Source organism: Geotrypetes seraphini, chromosome 17, assembly GCF_902459505.1.
Source record: "Geotrypetes seraphini chromosome 17, aGeoSer1.1, whole genome shotgun sequence".
Lineage (NCBI taxonomy): Eukaryota > Metazoa > Chordata > Amphibia > Gymnophiona > Dermophiidae > Geotrypetes > Geotrypetes seraphini.
In genome coordinates this window covers 15,616,466-15,634,191 of record NC_047100.1, presented here as the reverse complement: position 1 = coordinate 15,634,191, position 17,726 = coordinate 15,616,466, and the positions used below count along the sequence as shown (strand labels likewise).

General features: G+C 41.0%; 1 protein-coding gene across 8 annotated transcripts in view; it reads left to right on the top strand.

The window, feature by feature from the left end:
* ERC2 (ELKS/RAB6-interacting/CAST family member 2) overlaps positions 1–17,726 on the top strand; it is a 779,911-nt gene that overhangs the window by 72,419 nt on the left and 689,766 nt on the right. For 7 of the 8 annotated variants that reach the window (XR_004537423.1, XR_004537420.1, XR_004537421.1 and 4 more), the window contains one exon: positions 11,201–11,275. The exons of the other annotated variant lie outside the window; for it this stretch is intronic. Coding sequence is in view for 1 of the 7 variants with exons in the window: in XM_033926752.1 (XP_033782643.1) it covers positions 11,201–11,275 (75 nt within the window). In the remaining 6 variants the exon portion in view is untranslated. The remainder of the gene's footprint in view (positions 1–11,200; positions 11,276–17,726) is intronic. 8 annotated transcript variants of the gene reach the window in all.

The window sequence follows — 17,726 nt, the reverse complement described above, 5'->3', positions numbered from 1 at the left end:
CTTATGCATCTTAAATCTATTGTCAAGTGACATCATGAAATTTCAATGAGATTCAGTTCAAGCACGGCACTCTTTATTGAACAATCTTAGCATGAATTTCTTTTGTGAGCACTTTGCACTTTAACTATTTTTGACACAGTGACGATTTTGGGAGTTTATCTATTTTTTATTCTCTTTTTTTCCCTGGTGTGAATGTTTGATTATGATTCAGATAGGACTTTGATCAAATTGATTATATTACAAAGGACTAAATGATGTATGTGACAATTCTCATTTAGACTTATGGTCTGGTGCTGGTCACTGTACAAGCCCATGATTCTTCGTTTGTATGCTACGGGCTCATACTGATGTCCATTATTTAACTTTTTTTTGTAACAGTCCATTTTTATCTAAGTCCAAACATTCTCCCCAAGGGATTAAGAGTGTTAGCCAATTATAGATTGGAGTCTTAAGTTAGGTCACAACAACACAAGTATGGTGAAATTCAACAAACAAGTAGTAATAACTCTTCCACCTGAAATGTACTAAACATGGAGTATTTAATGCAACATAACATATTTGCACAGGCTTATTCAAAAACTTAGAGGAGGAAAAAGCCTCAGAATCAAACCCTTACCACCTAAAAGATGTGGCTGAAGGTTTCAAGGGTACTAACCTCACTGGCATAAAAAAAACCTTCTCTGTCGAAAAAAGCTCTGTGCGGTGCAATATTATAACAATAACAAGATAGAAAACCAACTTATCTCTTGTGAAAGATCAACACACCGACGATGGCCAACGTTTCACAATTCATGCTGCCTCGGGGTGTAAAATCGCTGATCGATCCTTTTTGATGGAACACTGATGTGCCGTTCCAGGTGCTGGTAGGCGCTTGGACTAGGTGCCTACCCGAAAGTGGTAGGTGCCTACCGAGTTAGATGCCTGCCATCCATTAATTTTAATGTAATCCAAAGATGCAGTGCTAATAGCTTGTTATTGGCGCCAATTAAACTTTTTAAAATAACTAAATTAGGCACCCAGATCAGTTAGGCATACCAATTTAGGTGTCTAACATCCAGCGCTGTTTATAGAATCAGGGCCTTAGTGCTCAGTTATTTTGGCATGCAACTTTTGAAACCATTTATTAAATTCCCTTCATATCTACTTTGTTGTTTTTCTGGTTTTTTTTCATATTAGCATTAGTTATTTGATTGCAATAAAAGATCAGCTGAGTACTTTAAATCAACAAGCTGATTCTGTGCCATTCACCATCTGGTCCTGTAATATGAGATTATAGTATTCAATGTAGTTTTATAATTTTCACTAAATATGCAGCATGTTTGAGACACCCCTTTGCACAAGTATCTTCTTGTCAAATGTAGGGAATGATAACTAAAATATTAATGAAATTGTCCTACAGATGTTTTGATGATTATGCATGTGTTGACAACTGATAAATCCTCACCCCATGACTGACACTTTCAAGGGTTATTACCGTCATATGATATTGAATGAGGTATTAAATGACAGGTTGGCAGCTGTAGAATTAGTTCGATTCTGATTTGACCCAGGATTCACGCTTGCTTTCATGGTGGAGTTGCGTTTGCTAATGGTCTTTCACATCTTGCCAGCATATCATGACAGGTTAAGTAAATAATCAAGCACCAGCTGTTCCTATTCTTGATAGCCCTTAATAAGCTGCTAACAGACAAAATATTTTCCAAAGAAGGTTTAGATTTCACCTTTACAGAAGGGTTTTGACCTTGTCTTAAAAGTATCAAGTAAGTAGTATCCAGCAATACTGCTTTCTTAAACACATGTCCTAATGAATATAATTAGAGAACTTTTAGTACAATAAGAATTACAGAATGCAACAAAGATTATATCGTGAATCAAATGTCCAATAATGCTCTTGAAAAATGTTTTAATATAAAACCCCCATAAAAAATAAAGGAGGCAGCACTGATAGTCATTTGAGTTTAGCATAATATAAACACAGTAAAGTATCTCTTATGTGAACATCTGCAAGTATTTTGTACTAGGAATCACAAAAACAGAAAGAGCACTTCAGAGAACTCCATCAAATCATAGAAATCAGGAAAAAATGTAACCGTAAAACCACTAGTTTGCTACACCCATGTTAAGGATGTGATTACGAAAAATAGACCAGGAAAATATGTTGCCAAATTATTGAAAACCAAGCAGAGGAAGGATGAGCTAGTAGGGAGAGTTAAAAGCTTTATTCCAATTCAAACATAATAAAACCAAAGTCCATTGATAGGTGGTAGTTTTACAAGTAGTCCACTGTAGATGACAAATCAGCCAATGGCCCGACATGTTTAGGGGCTGCTATGTGCATTGACATATAATCATTAGCTGGACTGCCAACCTTAAGCTTTCTATGGGCAGGAGGCCTGAAATAAAAACTTAAAATAAGTAAAACAAACCCCCCAACAAACAAAAAAAAATCACAAACTCAAAAACAAAAACTAAGCAAAACCAATAAGAATAAACTCCCAAACCCCTAAAACTACCAAAACAAGAAATCAGAGGCCAGAGGAAAAGTGAGATGCCACAGCTTGAGAACCCAGATATATCACAGAAATAAACTGAGTATCAGGCTCATAAAACATTTAAACGTCCAAAAACCAGCCTAAGTCGGCACTTGGACATCGTAATAGCCGGGACGTCGACGTGCCGATAATCAAAACTGACTTTCTGCGCATCCAGGAGGACTTCTAAGCCGTTGTGCATCCAGAGCTCAAAGGGGCGGGTTGGGAGGTATGTTATGGGCGGACATCAGGCGGGCTTAGACCTGGACATCCTGCAGTGATAATCAAAACTTTCCCAGGACATCATAGACGGAATTTGGATGCCAGCAGTTAGACCTGGTACAGTAATAGAGATCCAAAACTTGTCAATCTTAATAGGGCTATGGTAGCAACCTCTCAAACCCAGATAGCAAGAAGTAGGGGCTGTTATTGGTTGTACTTTTCCAAACCTGCTACAATACCCTGCAAAGATGCTGTTTCAATAAAACCGAGCAAGTCCCCATTGCCTAAAAGCAATCCTGAAGCAAAACAGCACACGCTTACAGCCTCAGGGCTGCTTAAACTGTATCCTGCCAGTGCTAGTGATTGACAACTCAGCACTGATCAAGGCTGTATAAAATGTGAAAACTTTACAAGGCTCAAAATATTTTAAAACAAACCCAATTTTTTTTAAAAAATTGCTCAGCATTTCACTTAGGCACCTAAATATTTGGCAACTAAACTTAGTTGTTTTGGGTTTTTTTTAAACTTCAATTGAAAAGCCCCTTATGGGACCTATTAAATAAAACACAGACATTTAGGCCCATCCCGGGCATCCTATACAGAATCAGGCCTAGACCTGCCCAAAGTAAACCCGGTTCTGTAACCGACGCCCATATTGCAGATGCCGGTTACAGAATCGGGTTTGTTTAGACGCGGCCGTTATACTTCATCGCGGCAAAGGGATCTCAACCCAACGATCGTGATAGGAGGGTGCCCAACCCCTCCTGCCAACAGAACCCGCCCTCCCCCCCAAAAAATCACCAGCAGGAGGGTACCCAACCCTTCCTGCCAGACCCCCCAACGACCCACCCCCAATAAAATGCTCCAACTCCCCTCCCCTGCCTACAATTGTCCCAGAATCAGGGCCTTAATGTGGGTGTTTACGTATTATTTGTTAAGATGGAGGTAAAAAAATCCAGTTCAGGCCAGATCCACATTATTATCAATCAACCACTAGGCACCACTCGTAGAATCATGCGTCGCTAGGTGCCATTGAGATGGGCGTCGGTACATTAGGCCAGGTTTTACCGGGCCAGGTTTACTGGCACTTAGCTCAGATGTCTAGCAACACCTAAGTCGACCGCGCCTGTTCTCCACCCCTATCCACACCTACTTTTCAGGTAGGCGTTGTTAGGTGTCGGAGGGCACCTCGTTTTAGGCATCACTAGGCGTCCTAAGAGTTCTGCCTGGAATTCTTAATTGGCAATTTTATTTTATTCTTTTGATTGGCTGAAAACTGGCGTAGTCAGTTGCCAAGCCAATGTAAAAAAAGTTGCATTCCTAAATTTCTGAATGGTGTGCAGATTTGGGTGCACAAGTTATAAAATAATAGCCCTTAAGTGGAATTGATTGGTGTTAACTGGCACTAATTTGTAGTTATCTGCATAACTATTTAGGTGTCCTTCTATAAACTTGGGGGGGAGGGGGAGTAGATTCAGTAAATGGTGCTCAAAGTTAGTATTTTGCAAAGTGTGCTCTGCACAAAATGTCCTTTGCAGAATACTAGCTTAACGAGAACCTCACACCTAATGTTGGGCACTAGATTTACATCCGCTAAAACCTGGTGTAACGCTGGTGCTCAACTTTTACGTGGAAATGAAATTATTCTATAACATTGCACCTAAATTCCATGAATGCCCCAGCCCACCCATGCCCCTTCGATGGCCATGCTATAAAATGTAGTTGTGTTATTGAATAGAGTGCAGGGCAGATCCTCCCTGTATCTCCAAATGAGGGCCAATCGGTACTAATTATATCGATTAGTTTACATGCGGATCTGGGCTCCATGCTTAAACTTGGGTGACCTCTATAGAGTCCAGGGTTTAGATCCTAAATGCCATAAGTTTCTGTTAGCTGTACCCTTCTCCTCTACTGCCAACTTCAGTCCCTTCTATCTTGCTGCACCTTATGTCTTGACCAGACTGCATGAAGCTCTGTCTTTGGCAACATTAAAATCTAGGCTAAAAGCCCACTTTTTTGAGGCTTCTTTTAACTCCTAATTCCCACTCAGTTGTAAAGTACCCATATTTGTTTTATCATCCCCTCTGTGAGAAATTCCCTGACACCTATTTGTCCTGCTTGTTTTAATTAAATTTTAAGCTCTATTGAGCAGGGATTGTCTCTTAACATGTTAATGTACAGTGCTGCGTACATCTTGCAGTGCCATAGAAATAAGTAATAGTAGTAGCGGTAGTCTTTCCTTTGCACTAAGGCCATTTCTACTGCAGCTGGAAAATGGCTGATTTTCTGTTTTCCAATTTAATGACCATGCGCTAACATTGCTATTAAAGTACAGCCATTAACAAAAATTAGATTGTGAGCCCTTATCACCTATTTTGAGAAAGAAATAGCTCGCTAATCCTGCGCTAATCAGTTAGTGCACGACAATGCATATGCATTAACTGATTAGTGCAAAAACGCCTACTCTCTGCCTCCAGACATACCTGAGGAAATCTAGTAACTCTAGGCTTGGGCAAATACTTCATATACTTAGTGCCCAAGAAAGGCTCAGAATATTGGAGACTTATTCTGGATCTCACACACGTCAGTGAGGCCCTGAAGGTTCCACGCTTTCACATGGAAACCATGTGGTCAGTCATTGCAACAGTAGCTCTGGGGGAATTTCTAGCTTCCCTAGACTTGATAGGAGTCTACCTGCACATTCCCATATTTCTGGAACACAGGAGATTCTTGAGATTCCATGTTCTGGATAGACATTATCAGTTCTTGGCACTCCCCTTTGGGTTGGCAGCAGTACCCTACATGTTCACCAAGGTGATGGTGTTGGTAGCAGTGCATCTCTGCAAGTGCATCCAAATCTGGACAACTGGCTGATCAGAGCTCTGCCATTATTGGTAGGGAGAACAAGCAGTGACTCAAGTGGTCCAGGTCTTTCAGAGCCTGGGCTGGTTAGTGAATTTTCGAAAGAGCCATCTGGTTCAATCCCAATCCCTGGGAATATTATTGAACGCAGCAGAAGGCTGGGTCTATCTTTCAGAGGCAGGCAGAAGCTTTGCACTCAAGATAGCGGACATGATGGCCAAGCCAGCTCTGTCTGCGTGGCACTACCTCCAAGTACTGGGCTCTATGGCAGCCACTATAGATGTGGGCCCTTGGGCGAAGACTCACATGTGTTCTCTCTTGAATGCATAACTGTATCTGTGGTCTTCACAAATAGGCTCCCTTCAAATGACTGTTCTTGGACTCTGTAATCCCACCACAGTATGAATTGGTGGCTCCATCCACAGTCATTATTATAGGACATATTCCTCAGAATAACTATGTGCGTGATTCTCACAATGGATGCCAGCTTGTTCGGCTGGAGAGGTCATTGCAAGAGACGCCCAATCCAGAGGTGGTGGTTGGCCTCCCAGGGAAAGTGGTCCATCAGACTGGAACTTTGGGCCATTTGATTGGCATTACAGAAGCTGGAGAAGAGTCTGGAAGGACAGGTGGTTTGAGTCTGCTCGAACAATGTTACAGCAGTGGCATATGTCAATCGCCAAGGAGGCACCAAGAATGCGCAGCTGAGCCTGGAAGCCCACTTATTGTTCTGGTGAGCAGACAACTTTTTTCAGGTATATTGGAGAGAGGAGGAAGACTAGAAATGGAATTGTGAGACTAAAATATGCTGAGAACCATGTGGAAAGTGATGAGGAAAAAGTGAATGTGCTAAACAAATATTTCTGTTCTGTGTTCATGGAATAAAAGTCTGGAGAAGGACCTTGGTTGGCTGACCAAGATATAAATAGGAATGGAGTATATTTCACTCCATTCACAGAAGAAAGCATTTATGAACAACTGGGAAAACTAAAAGTGTACAAAGCCATGGGACCTAATGAGATCCATCCAAGGTTATTGAGGGAACTCAGAGAAAGTTTTGCAGGATCTCTTGCAGATTTGTTTAATTAATGGGAAAGTGGTAACAGAGAAGAAGCCAGAAACTACAGGCTGGTAAGCCTCATTTTGGTGGTTGGAAAGATAATGGAAACTCTGCTGAAGGAAAGAATAGTGAAGTACCTGGAATTCAACAGGTTACAAGATCCGAGACAACATGGTTTCGCCAAGAAAAATCGTGCTAAAAGAATCTGATTCATTTTTCTTTAACTGGGTGACTGCAGAATTGGATAGAGGATGTAGTCTACCTGGATTTCAGCAAAGCCTTTGACATGGTTCCTCATAGGAGTCTCATCAATAAATTTAGTGGACTGAAGTTAGGTCCCAAAGTGGTGACCTTGATTAGAAATTGGTTGATGGACAGACAACAGAGAGTGGTGGTGAATGGAATTTGCGTAGAGACAAGAAAGGTAAGTAGTGGTATGCCTCAGGGATTGGTATTGGGGCCTTTTCTGTTGAATATACTGTATCTGTGAGTGATATTTCTGAAGGCTTAGAAGGAAAAACGTGTCTTTGCAGATGACACAAAGATTTGCAGCAGGGTAGACATGCCGGAGGGAATAGAAAACATGAGAAAAGATCTGTGTGAATGTTGGAAGAATGATCTAATGTCTGGCAGTTAAAATTTAATGTGAAGAAGTGTAGAGTGATGCATTTGGGGAGTAAAAATTCAAATAAGCTCTATGTGCTTGGGGGTGTGAAGCTGATGTGCACGGATAGGGAGAGGGATCTTGGTGTGATAGTTTTCGTGGATCTCAAGGCTGTGAAACAATGTGACAAGACAGTGGCTATAGCCAGAAGGATGCTGGGCTACATAAAGAAAAGGAATCAGCAGTAGAAAAAGAGAAGTATTGATGCCCCTGTAGAAGTCATTGGTGAGGCCCCACTCTGAATACTGTGTTCAGTTTTGGAGGCTGTACCTTGCTAAGAATATAAGAAGACTTGAAATGGTCCAGAGAAAGGTGACAAAAATTATATCAGGATTGCACCGAGAGACTTATGAGAAGAGGCTTGAATGCCTGAGTATGTATACCCTGGAGGAAAGAAGGTTAGAGGAGATATACAGACTTTTAAATATTTGAAGGGTATTAATCTAGAAACAAATCTATTTCAGAGATGGAGAAGTGATAAAACTAGAGGACATAATATGAGAGTGGTAGACTTAGGTGTAAGTTCAGGAAATACTTTAACAATGTAGAGGGTGGTAAATGCCCGCCTTATAGAGGTGATGGAGGCAGAAACAGTGACAAAATACGTAGGATATACACAAAGGATCCCTAAATAGAAAGAGGACAGCACCTACCAAGTCCACAATGAGGGAACCTACTCCCATACCTGGTCCAACCCCTGTGGAGTTCCACAAGGCTCCCCTATCACCTTCCCTATTCAATATCTACATGGCTTCACTGGGACACATGTTATCTGCCCAAAAGCCGAAATCCTACATTTATGCAGATGACATTACAATTGCCATCCCCATCTCCTCACTGTCACAAGAAACAGAACAGCACATCTCTTCAGTACTCACCATGGTCGAACACTGGACCACCCGGTTCAAACTAAAACTAAATCCAGAAAAGTCCCAACCACAAATTAACAACCACCACCCTACAACTCAACGGTCTAACTTACCTTATCAATCCCACCATCAAAATCCTTGGAGTCATCCTAGACCGCTGCCTGACCTTCGAAGACCACACCAATGCTCAGGTCAAAAAATGCTTTTACACCCTCTGGAAACTCCGTACCATCAAACATTACTTTGACTTTCCCTCCAGACTGCTGGTCCAATCCCTAATCTTAAGCACCCTGGATTACTGTAATATCATATATTTGGGCTCCTACAAGAAAACCATCAAACGTCTGAGACTCATTCAAAACACCGCCGTCCACCTAATCTATGGCCTCAAAAAGTTAGACCATATCAGCCCTTACTACAGAAAACTTCACTGGTTGCCAATAGAAGCAAGAGTCATCTTCAAATTCGCCTGCCTCTGCTTCAAAACCCTAACTGGCTTGTCCCCGATATATTTGTCTCACCACTTTGCGTTCCCAGGCACCAGTCGAACGCACAGTGCCTATCTGTTTACTTACCTATCCCCAAAGGGATGCACCTACAAAAGATTCCTTAATAGAACTCTCTCATTCCAAGCTGGCAGATGGATAGATTGCCTGACCACCCTCATCTCATCTGCCCCATCTTACTCTTCCTTCAGGAAATCTCTCAAATCCTACCTCTATGATAAATTTCTCGAACCCCTCCCCTCTAAATAACCAAACTCTACCACCTCCCATACTAGTTGCATTCTTCTTGTCATTCACCACTCTGTATCCTCGCTATATATGTAACTATCTTTGGCATAGTAATCCTCTTCAACCGCATTATACAGTCTCTTGCATCAGATCTTGTTCTATAAGTCGCTCGCACTGTATTTTCACTGTATAAATATCTCCGCTGTATATGTACAGGCTCTTGCATTGTAAATCTGCATTGTATCTTCGCTATATAAACACCCATGCTGAATATGTACAATCCCCTGCATTGTAAAGTGCTCTCAACTGCATAGTACATTCCCTTGCATTGTATCTTCGCTGTGTATGTACAGTCTCTTGTATTGTAAACCGCTCTGAACTGTTTGTGGTATTGCGGTATACAAAAATAAAGTTATTATTATTATCGACAGAAAACTAGACAGATCAAAAACTAGAACTTCATTCATGATGCACTGGAATGTGCTTAAATGGAAGTCCAGCAGCAAGGAATTGAAGATGATGCTGTATGGACTTCTATGGTCTGTATCCAGTATATGGCAAGACAGAGCCGGGTGGGAGAACTGGAGTTAGCTTTGACACTGGCTTCAGCAGTGGGGTAGTGTTGGTTGGTATAGCCAATGCTGGACAGACTTGAATACCTGAATATGTATACCCTGGAGGAAAGAAGATATAGAGGAGTGTGTGGTGCAGTGGTTGGAGCTACAGTCTCAGCAGTGGAAACAAGCTTGTTTATGCATAATGGATTATCATTGCCTCTTAGTGGGCTTTACAGAAATTCTCCAGAGGATTTCAGTCCAACTTTCCTAGATTATTCTTGAGAGAAAGCCCTCAAAGTTAAGGAGGTCTTAGAGTCAGGGAAGGACAGTGTGAGTGCTAAACATGATTTAATGAGACAGAGTCAGCATGGGTTCAGTCAAGGGAGATCTTGCCTCACCAATTTGCTTGACTTTTTTGAAGGTGTGAATAAATTGGTTGGCGCCTCTTGATGAATTTTTTCCTAAGCTTGTATAGTGAAATATATATCTGAAGTAATAAAAATCACAGAAGAGTTCATTCCCCATAATTCCAGGATATTTTCCTGATCTCCTTTTATTAAGAATGAAAAGGTCCCATCTCAAATTTGTCTAGTTTTTGTGTGGATGTGATGGGGGGGGGGGGGATGCGAAGAGATTCATTTTCCAATTACATTGTTAATTTTGTATTTGATACATATAGGGATTAGTTTTAGGCACAGTGAACCCTATTTTCTAAACTGTAAGATATATTATTTTTATGTGAGCCAATGTAGCTACTATTATCACTGAAAATAAATATAGACAAATTGATGTTCAGACCCAGAGCTCTGCAAGGTGGCTGGGGAGGCAGGGGGTGGGGGGTGGAGAGTCTCTTGGCTTAATTTTCTTTGCAAGTGCATCATCAAATATTAGTCAGTTTGATGTATTTTCTGTGAGCCATTTCATATCTCTATTTTTTGAAAATGCTAAAAATGTACACAGGCCATCTGTCACTTCCTCACTATCTTTGTCATCTTAAGTGAATTTTAATCCTTTGCATTATGATGGCTGAAGGGTATGGATTGCAGGCATCTTTCCGTTTCCCACTGCTTTTTTATGTTCTTGGAACTTTGAATTCTCATTCTGCATCCCTCTTAATAGTGAACTGGTATGCAGGGACTGGACATGGGCTTTCTTGCGTTTTGGGTTAGTTTATCTCATTGCTATTTGCTGGTAAATTGTTAAAAACATAATAAATTTTGAAGAGTAACCCTTCCTGTTGGCTGAAAATATTAAATAGGGAAGCGCTGCTTCCTCGAAATGCCAGAGACAGAGTAATGGGTTTAAAATACTAATATTGATTTTTTTTTTCATTTACTTGCTTAGTACCACAGAGTAATTTAATTGAGAAAAATGTGGTCTGGTGGCTAATTGATGGTGATGGGAAGACGCGGCAGTGCGGTAGCTGGGCTGAGTGATTACTTGCTGCCTTTGCCCACAGTCAACATGAATTATTGATCGAGATTTCAGAAATAGTGCACATGCCAACTGTTGGTGTAATATAAGATAGACAGATGTTCTGTCATGCAATCATGCGCTCGGAGCTTTCCAAGTGCGACTGGGTGCTCCTGAAAACCCTTGTTGTACATTGTTTTTTTTTTCAAATCCTGAAACATTTCATTAGAGCGAATAAGTAATGGAAGTATGAGTCGTCAAGCTTATTTCTACCGTGTCCCTCCACAGGAGCTGCACAGAAGAAGCCAGCTGCAGCCGGAACCTGCCAAAACGAAGGCTCTTCAGACTGTCATTGAAATGAAGGTATGTACTACCGCAAGTGGCATGTGTTAAGTACAATGGTTTTCTATGTCGTGTGCTTTCACTTAACTCCCTGCAGAATGAAGGGAACCTCAGTTTGGAAAAAGAATGGCAAAGAACTTCGGTTACAAAGCCTTGTTAAGGTATCAGCTGTATTTCATGCATATTTATAGACTGGCCAAGTAAGATACTTGGAAAATGGGCAGCTTTCATTGGGAAAAGACTAGTAGCACCATACTGCCAAGTTGAAATAAAGGAACAACAAAATTATATGTACCTAGGAAACAGTTTATTACCTTAAGAATAAAGTTGTCATTAATAAAATGAAATGCTTTCCTCTTGTATTAGCAAAATGAGTTGTTTATAATCTGTAGGCTTTTAAAATAGTTTTGCACTTACCACAGTTGTTTTCTTGGAACATAGGCAGACTTTTGAATATCCATGTCTGACTTTCATTAAATTTTATGCCTCTGTAAATTAGAATTTCATGTATTCAAGCTATATATGTGAAAATAAGAGTTTTCCACATAAAATCCTTTAACATGTTTTTTCTTCCCTTCCCACTTTCACTGTTGTCCCTTGGGTTTCTTTTGTGTAGGAAACTTGGAAAAAAAGTGTCGTCAAAAAGATTTTTTTTTAATAGCACTTATTCATAAAGAATTGTCTTTTAGTAAGTAAGATTTACTTGTATTGGCCATGATAATATGTTTATGAAGCAGGAAGCATCTGCAATAGAACAATTTAAAGAAGGGAAAGAGATAAATAAATCTTCACTTAATGGAAACACAACCCAGAGAAAACATACCATTAAAAAAAAAAAAAAAGGGGTGCTGAAAAGTTCTTGGCCCAACTAACTAACTTCCTAAATTCTGAGTGTTATTTTGCTACTTTAGCTAAAAAGAGCATTATCTTATTTTGTTAAGTGCCAATGTGCAGAAACGAAAGTCCATATTTTGACATTGTTTTAGATCATGGATTGAACCATATCCACGTCATTCTTTTCTTGGCTGGGCTAAGAACATTTCCTCCCCTCCCTCTCCCCCCCCTACAGTATTCCCTCTATGGTGCACACTGACTATTCATCTTAACAGACTTTTATAAATTATAGGAAGTAATTGAACGCTACCTGATGAATGGAGTGGTTGCTTGTCTGATAGGAAGTTCTTACGTTACATGTTCGTAATGGAGTCAGGTCTAATTTTCTGTAATTTAAAGTTTACAACCCTTGCCAAGTGCCATCAGAACATAATGGAAGTAAAAGTGTACCCTGAAAAAAAAAAGGAAACTAAGATTATGGAGCATTTGTAGCACTGTATGTTCATTTTGATGAGATTCCTCAGGTATCCCGTTCAAGCTCAACAAAGGAAGTTAAGAAACATCTTTGTCTGCCTTTCTGTTAGCTCCATTTGGAAGACATTATCAAGCTCTAGGTCTGGGGTAAGAGTCTATTAAAAATGATCCCCCTTCTCTAAGTGTATTGTATTGAATTAAAATAAATTCTCTTTGAGATAAGATTTTATACTAAATTGTTGCTTTCTGTAATAAAAAGAAACCAGCACAAATACCTTTATCCTGGTTTTTCAATATGTAACCCTCTAATACATGCTAAAATGAAATTTATTGTAACTTTTCTTATCAACCGAGTTTTGCAGTAGAGAGAATTGAAAATGTAGAGCTTCAAGTATTTCTTGGTTGGGAGTTTCTAATTCTGTTCTTATAAATACTGTGAATACATCATTCTGTTGTCTACTTAGCAGATAAAATTAAAAACTTACACGATTTAAACAAATAGAATGGTTGCAATATTTTGCTTTGGGTATTTTAAATATTTAAAAAAAAAAAAATCAATGTCTGTCTGTATCTGTAAGATTTCGTATTTGGAACAGTTAATTTATCTTTCCTCTTAAATAACATTGATATGCCCTACATAAAACAATAACTAGCATTGAAGAAAAATAAGTAAATTGATTTAACGGATTGATTTTTCATATCTTTTGGCCAACCAACTGATAATTTGTTACATACATTTTAATGTACAATATACAGTGGTACCTTGGTTTACGAGCATAATTCGTTTCAGAAGCATGCTCGTAAACCAAAATACTCGCATATCAAAGTGAGTTTCCCCATAGGAAATAATGGAAACTCGCTTTGATACGTTCCCACCCCCAAGGCCAGCGGCGCTGCTCTATTCCCCTCCCCCGAGAACCGGCATTGCTCCCCCCGAAGGCCCCCCTGCGATCCGGCACCCTCCCCCCGCGATCCGGCTCCCACCCCGCGATCCGACACCCCGCGCCGCGATTCGGCACCCCCCGCCGCAATCTGAAGTCCCCCAGACCCACCCGAACCCGCTTCTTACTGTCATCTGGGCCTCGGCACCGGCATGTCCAGTGCGTTGGTGCTGGTGCCCGAAGATCGGCCTCCTCTTCTTGCTGGGCCTTGAGGATCTGTGCATGCTCAAGGCCTGCGAGTTCACACTCTCTCCGAGATTCTCTTCTTGCTGGTCCTTGAGAATCTGCCCAGCAAGAAGAGGAGGCTGATCTTCGGGCACCGGCACCAACGCACAGGACATGCCGGTGCCGAGGCCTAGATGATAGTAAGAAGCGGGTTCGTGTGGATCTGGGGGACTTCAGATTGTGGCGGAGGGGGGGTGCCGAATCGCCGGGGGGGGGGGGGGGGGGTGCCGGATCACGGGGGGCGCCGCTCGCAAATCGAGGCACGCTCGGATTCCCAGGTGCCGATTTTGCAAATGTTTTGCTCGTCTTGCAAAACACTCGCAAACCGGTGCACTTGTAAACCAAGATACCACTGTACATTGTTTATGTGAAGCATTAGAATGACTACCATTTTCTTGATTTATCCATGCTTACATTTTTTAATACGATAAGATTAAATAACAATACTATGCTAAAATGGACACCTTTTTTTGCATTCTGAGAAAATGTTACATTGAAGTATCTTTACCTCCCCCCCCCCCCCCTTACAAAGCCACAGTAGCAGGTGCTTAGATGTCCATTAAATCCCTATCGGTGTCAGAGCGATTACTGCAGAAGCCGCTACCGCAGCTTTGTAAAAAGAGCCCTTAGTGATTTTGTTTCCTAAGACTTTCAGGCCTTAGGCCTAGATTCACTAAACTTACCGATCTGGGCGATCCGTGGCTGAGTCTTGCCGGGCGACCGATTCACTACACAGTCCTCATGCAAATGAAGTGATCGAACGCACGCCCCATAGCAACCCCACAGGTCGCTGCAGAGAGATCCAGACACACGCGCAGGGAGTTTTCAGGGATTGCAGGGCGGCAGAGAGCAGGAGAGTCGGCAGGGACAGAAAGCAACTGGTCCTCAGCAGTCGCTACTTTTTGGATCGGCAAGCACAATTGGTGTTCGTCTTCTGTTTAGTGAATCGCTGCCTCCTACTTATGCATGCCATTTCCCCTCATTTGCATGTGCGGATCGGATCAGGCAGAAGGTTAGTGAATCGGGTCGGGATTGGGGAACGCTCGCAAACTGGTCAGGACACGATCAATAACAGTAACAATATCTAACTCGTAAAGACCTCAACGGTGACTTGTTTTACGTAAAGTATAATTCTTTATGACTCACTGAAATTGTCAGTGGTCTTCCAAATAACTTGGGCATATAATGGCATTTTTTAATACAATATCTTAAAATGCTTATAAATATTCTTTAAATAATTTTACTTGGAAAGCATTGATACTTAGCTTTCAACTGTGGTCCCAATGCCAACAATGTTGCTTGCAAGCCACCTCACTAACAGCATTATTACTTTGGTCTGGGAGCATTGGGCCACAAAGCCATGACCCACTGCTCCTGGGCTAGCAGATCAAGGTGGCCCCACAAGTTAAGGCCCCCCGACTCAATCCCCACCTACCACTTACCATTTCAAGCCCTTCATCCCCAACCTCAAAGGTAGCCCTTGCCCCTTCAAAGAGTTGCCTTGATTGGTGGTCCTTTGGGGGAGGGAGGGGCGAGTTTATGAGCATAAGCAATGTCCACTTGCTCCTGCCCCGTCTGGCACAGGCCTCAAAATGGCACCTCTAGCAGAAGTATCATGCAACTACTGCTAAGGTCACATGTATTTCTATATCAGGAAATATTTCCTTATATGAACTTATGGGACTGGATGGAAATTGAATGAATGGGGGGAATCTTGTTCTGTCTGCACGAGAGCATTGGATAACAGAGTTACCCAATGCTCCCAGATGGTGAAATAACCTCAGCTAAAAGCTGAGGTTATTTTACACTGATTTATGGGACCACAAGTTAACTCTAGGGCAGGGGTGTCCAATGTCGGTTCTCGAGGGCCGCAGTCCAGTCTGATTTTCAGGATTTCCCCAATGAATATACATGAGGTCTATTTGCATGCACTGCTTTCATTGTATGCTAATAGATCTCATGCATATTCATTGGGGAAATCCTGAAAACCCGACTGGATTGCGGCCCTCGAGGACCGACATTGGACACCCCTGCTCTAGGGTATTTGCATAGTAATGAGATACAAAACTTGCATTTGCCACTTAACCTGTAGTGACTTAAATATTGCCCCGGCATTAGGGCCATTTAAGTCATGTTAAGGGCCAAATAATGTGACTTAATGGTGCTTGATGAATTCTCCCCTTAGTGCACTAGTTCTAAGTCTACAGTTACATGCCTAACTTTAGGGGCAATCACCTAATTTGCATACCTAATTGTAGATAGTTATGCACAAAACTGCAGTTATTCTATAACTTGTGCTTGTAACAGCCAGACATGTTTCTAATCCATCCATGCACCTCCCAAGTTCATGCCCTCCCTTGCAGTTCCACAATCTGAAATTAGTGCATTCAACACCCAGACATGCTTCTGATCCACTCATGTACCTCCCAAGTTCTTGCCCTCCCTGGCAGTTGCACAATCTGAAATTAGTGCACACAATTTATAGAATACTGACCAGGGGCAGTTATACATGTAACTCCTAATTACTACCAATTGGCACTAATTAACATCAATTTTGCTCAATAATTGATCATTTATAGCAATTAGTAATTTGTTAGCTAATTAAGTTATTTGCACAGTTCTTTTATTCTATACGTTGCACATGCAACTTTGTATGCTAGCCTTTTATTATTTTTATTGCAAGCTGTCTCTATAGCCAGGCCTCTGGATCTTTTAACTATTAACCAATATTTATACTTAGTCAGTCTGGAATCAGCAGGTGTTGAGGGCCAAGGGGGAAAACTATATAGCAATTTGTTGCGCGGCCATGGGATTATCAATACATAAGTCCCCTGGATGCTTTCATCTTCTGTCTGTTGAAGAATCTAGGTACCTTGGCATTCTGAATTGTTGCAATCAGATCCAAGTCAATAGATCAGTGGCGACCAAGGCTGAGGGCATGGCTTCATGCAAAGGACAACACATAGTATTGCAGGAACCCGTTTTAAAATCCTGTAGAAGCCGATTGTAAAGCGGCGAAATGGGGCCCGTTGATGATAATTTTCATGCAGGCAGTCCTGAAAGTGCAGTTTGAGCCACTCAAGATCAAGATGAGTGGCATTAAGACTTTCTCGGCACAGGATTTACAATTTCAGCCACAAGTTTTTTCTTGTGGTTTAAGTGATGGTAGTAACTAAGTTGGAATGAGACTGCCATATATTTATTCACTTATAGATTGATTCGCTCATTTTTATGGTGTTTGAAAAATATTTAAAAATTACAAAAAAAGTTAGATAAGGCTGCATAATTTTTGGCCATAATAATTGTGAAGGCTTTTAGATCTATGAAAGAGACCATTCACCACCTTGCAATTAGAGGAGAATTCCACATGATCCACGCTATGGTGCTTCTGCGATCTTTCCATCACTTAGGTCTCCATGTACTGTAGTTGACCTTAATTTGTGGATCTGTCATTCTGAATTGTTGCCATCAGATCCAAGTCAATAGATCAGTGGCGGCCAAGGCTGAGGGCGTGCCTTCATGCAAAGGAAGCACACTTCGAACATCTACGGAATTGAAACATTACTTTTTGACTTTACATTTTTCTGCAAAATATGCCATAAAAAAAATTAAAAAAATAATAATAAAAATAAAAAAATATATATATTTATATAATGCTGGCAATATTACCTTCATCCCCCCCTCTTTTACGAAGCCACATTAAACTTTTTTTATTGCTGGCCACGACAGTATTAGTGCCGATGCTCATAGGAATTCTATGAACGCTGGAGCTAATACCGCCATGATCAGCGATGAAAAAGCCTAGTTCGGTTTTGTAAAAGGTGGGGTTTTAGTCATTTGGATCATTTTATTAATATACCCCCCTTTTACAAAACTGTAGCATGTTTTTTAGCTCCAGCTGCAGCGGTAACAGTCGAGAAGCCTGAAAACAGAACATTTATGCTTAAAATATTACCTAAATTCATTATGTATGAGGCCATTTTAAAAATACAGATGAA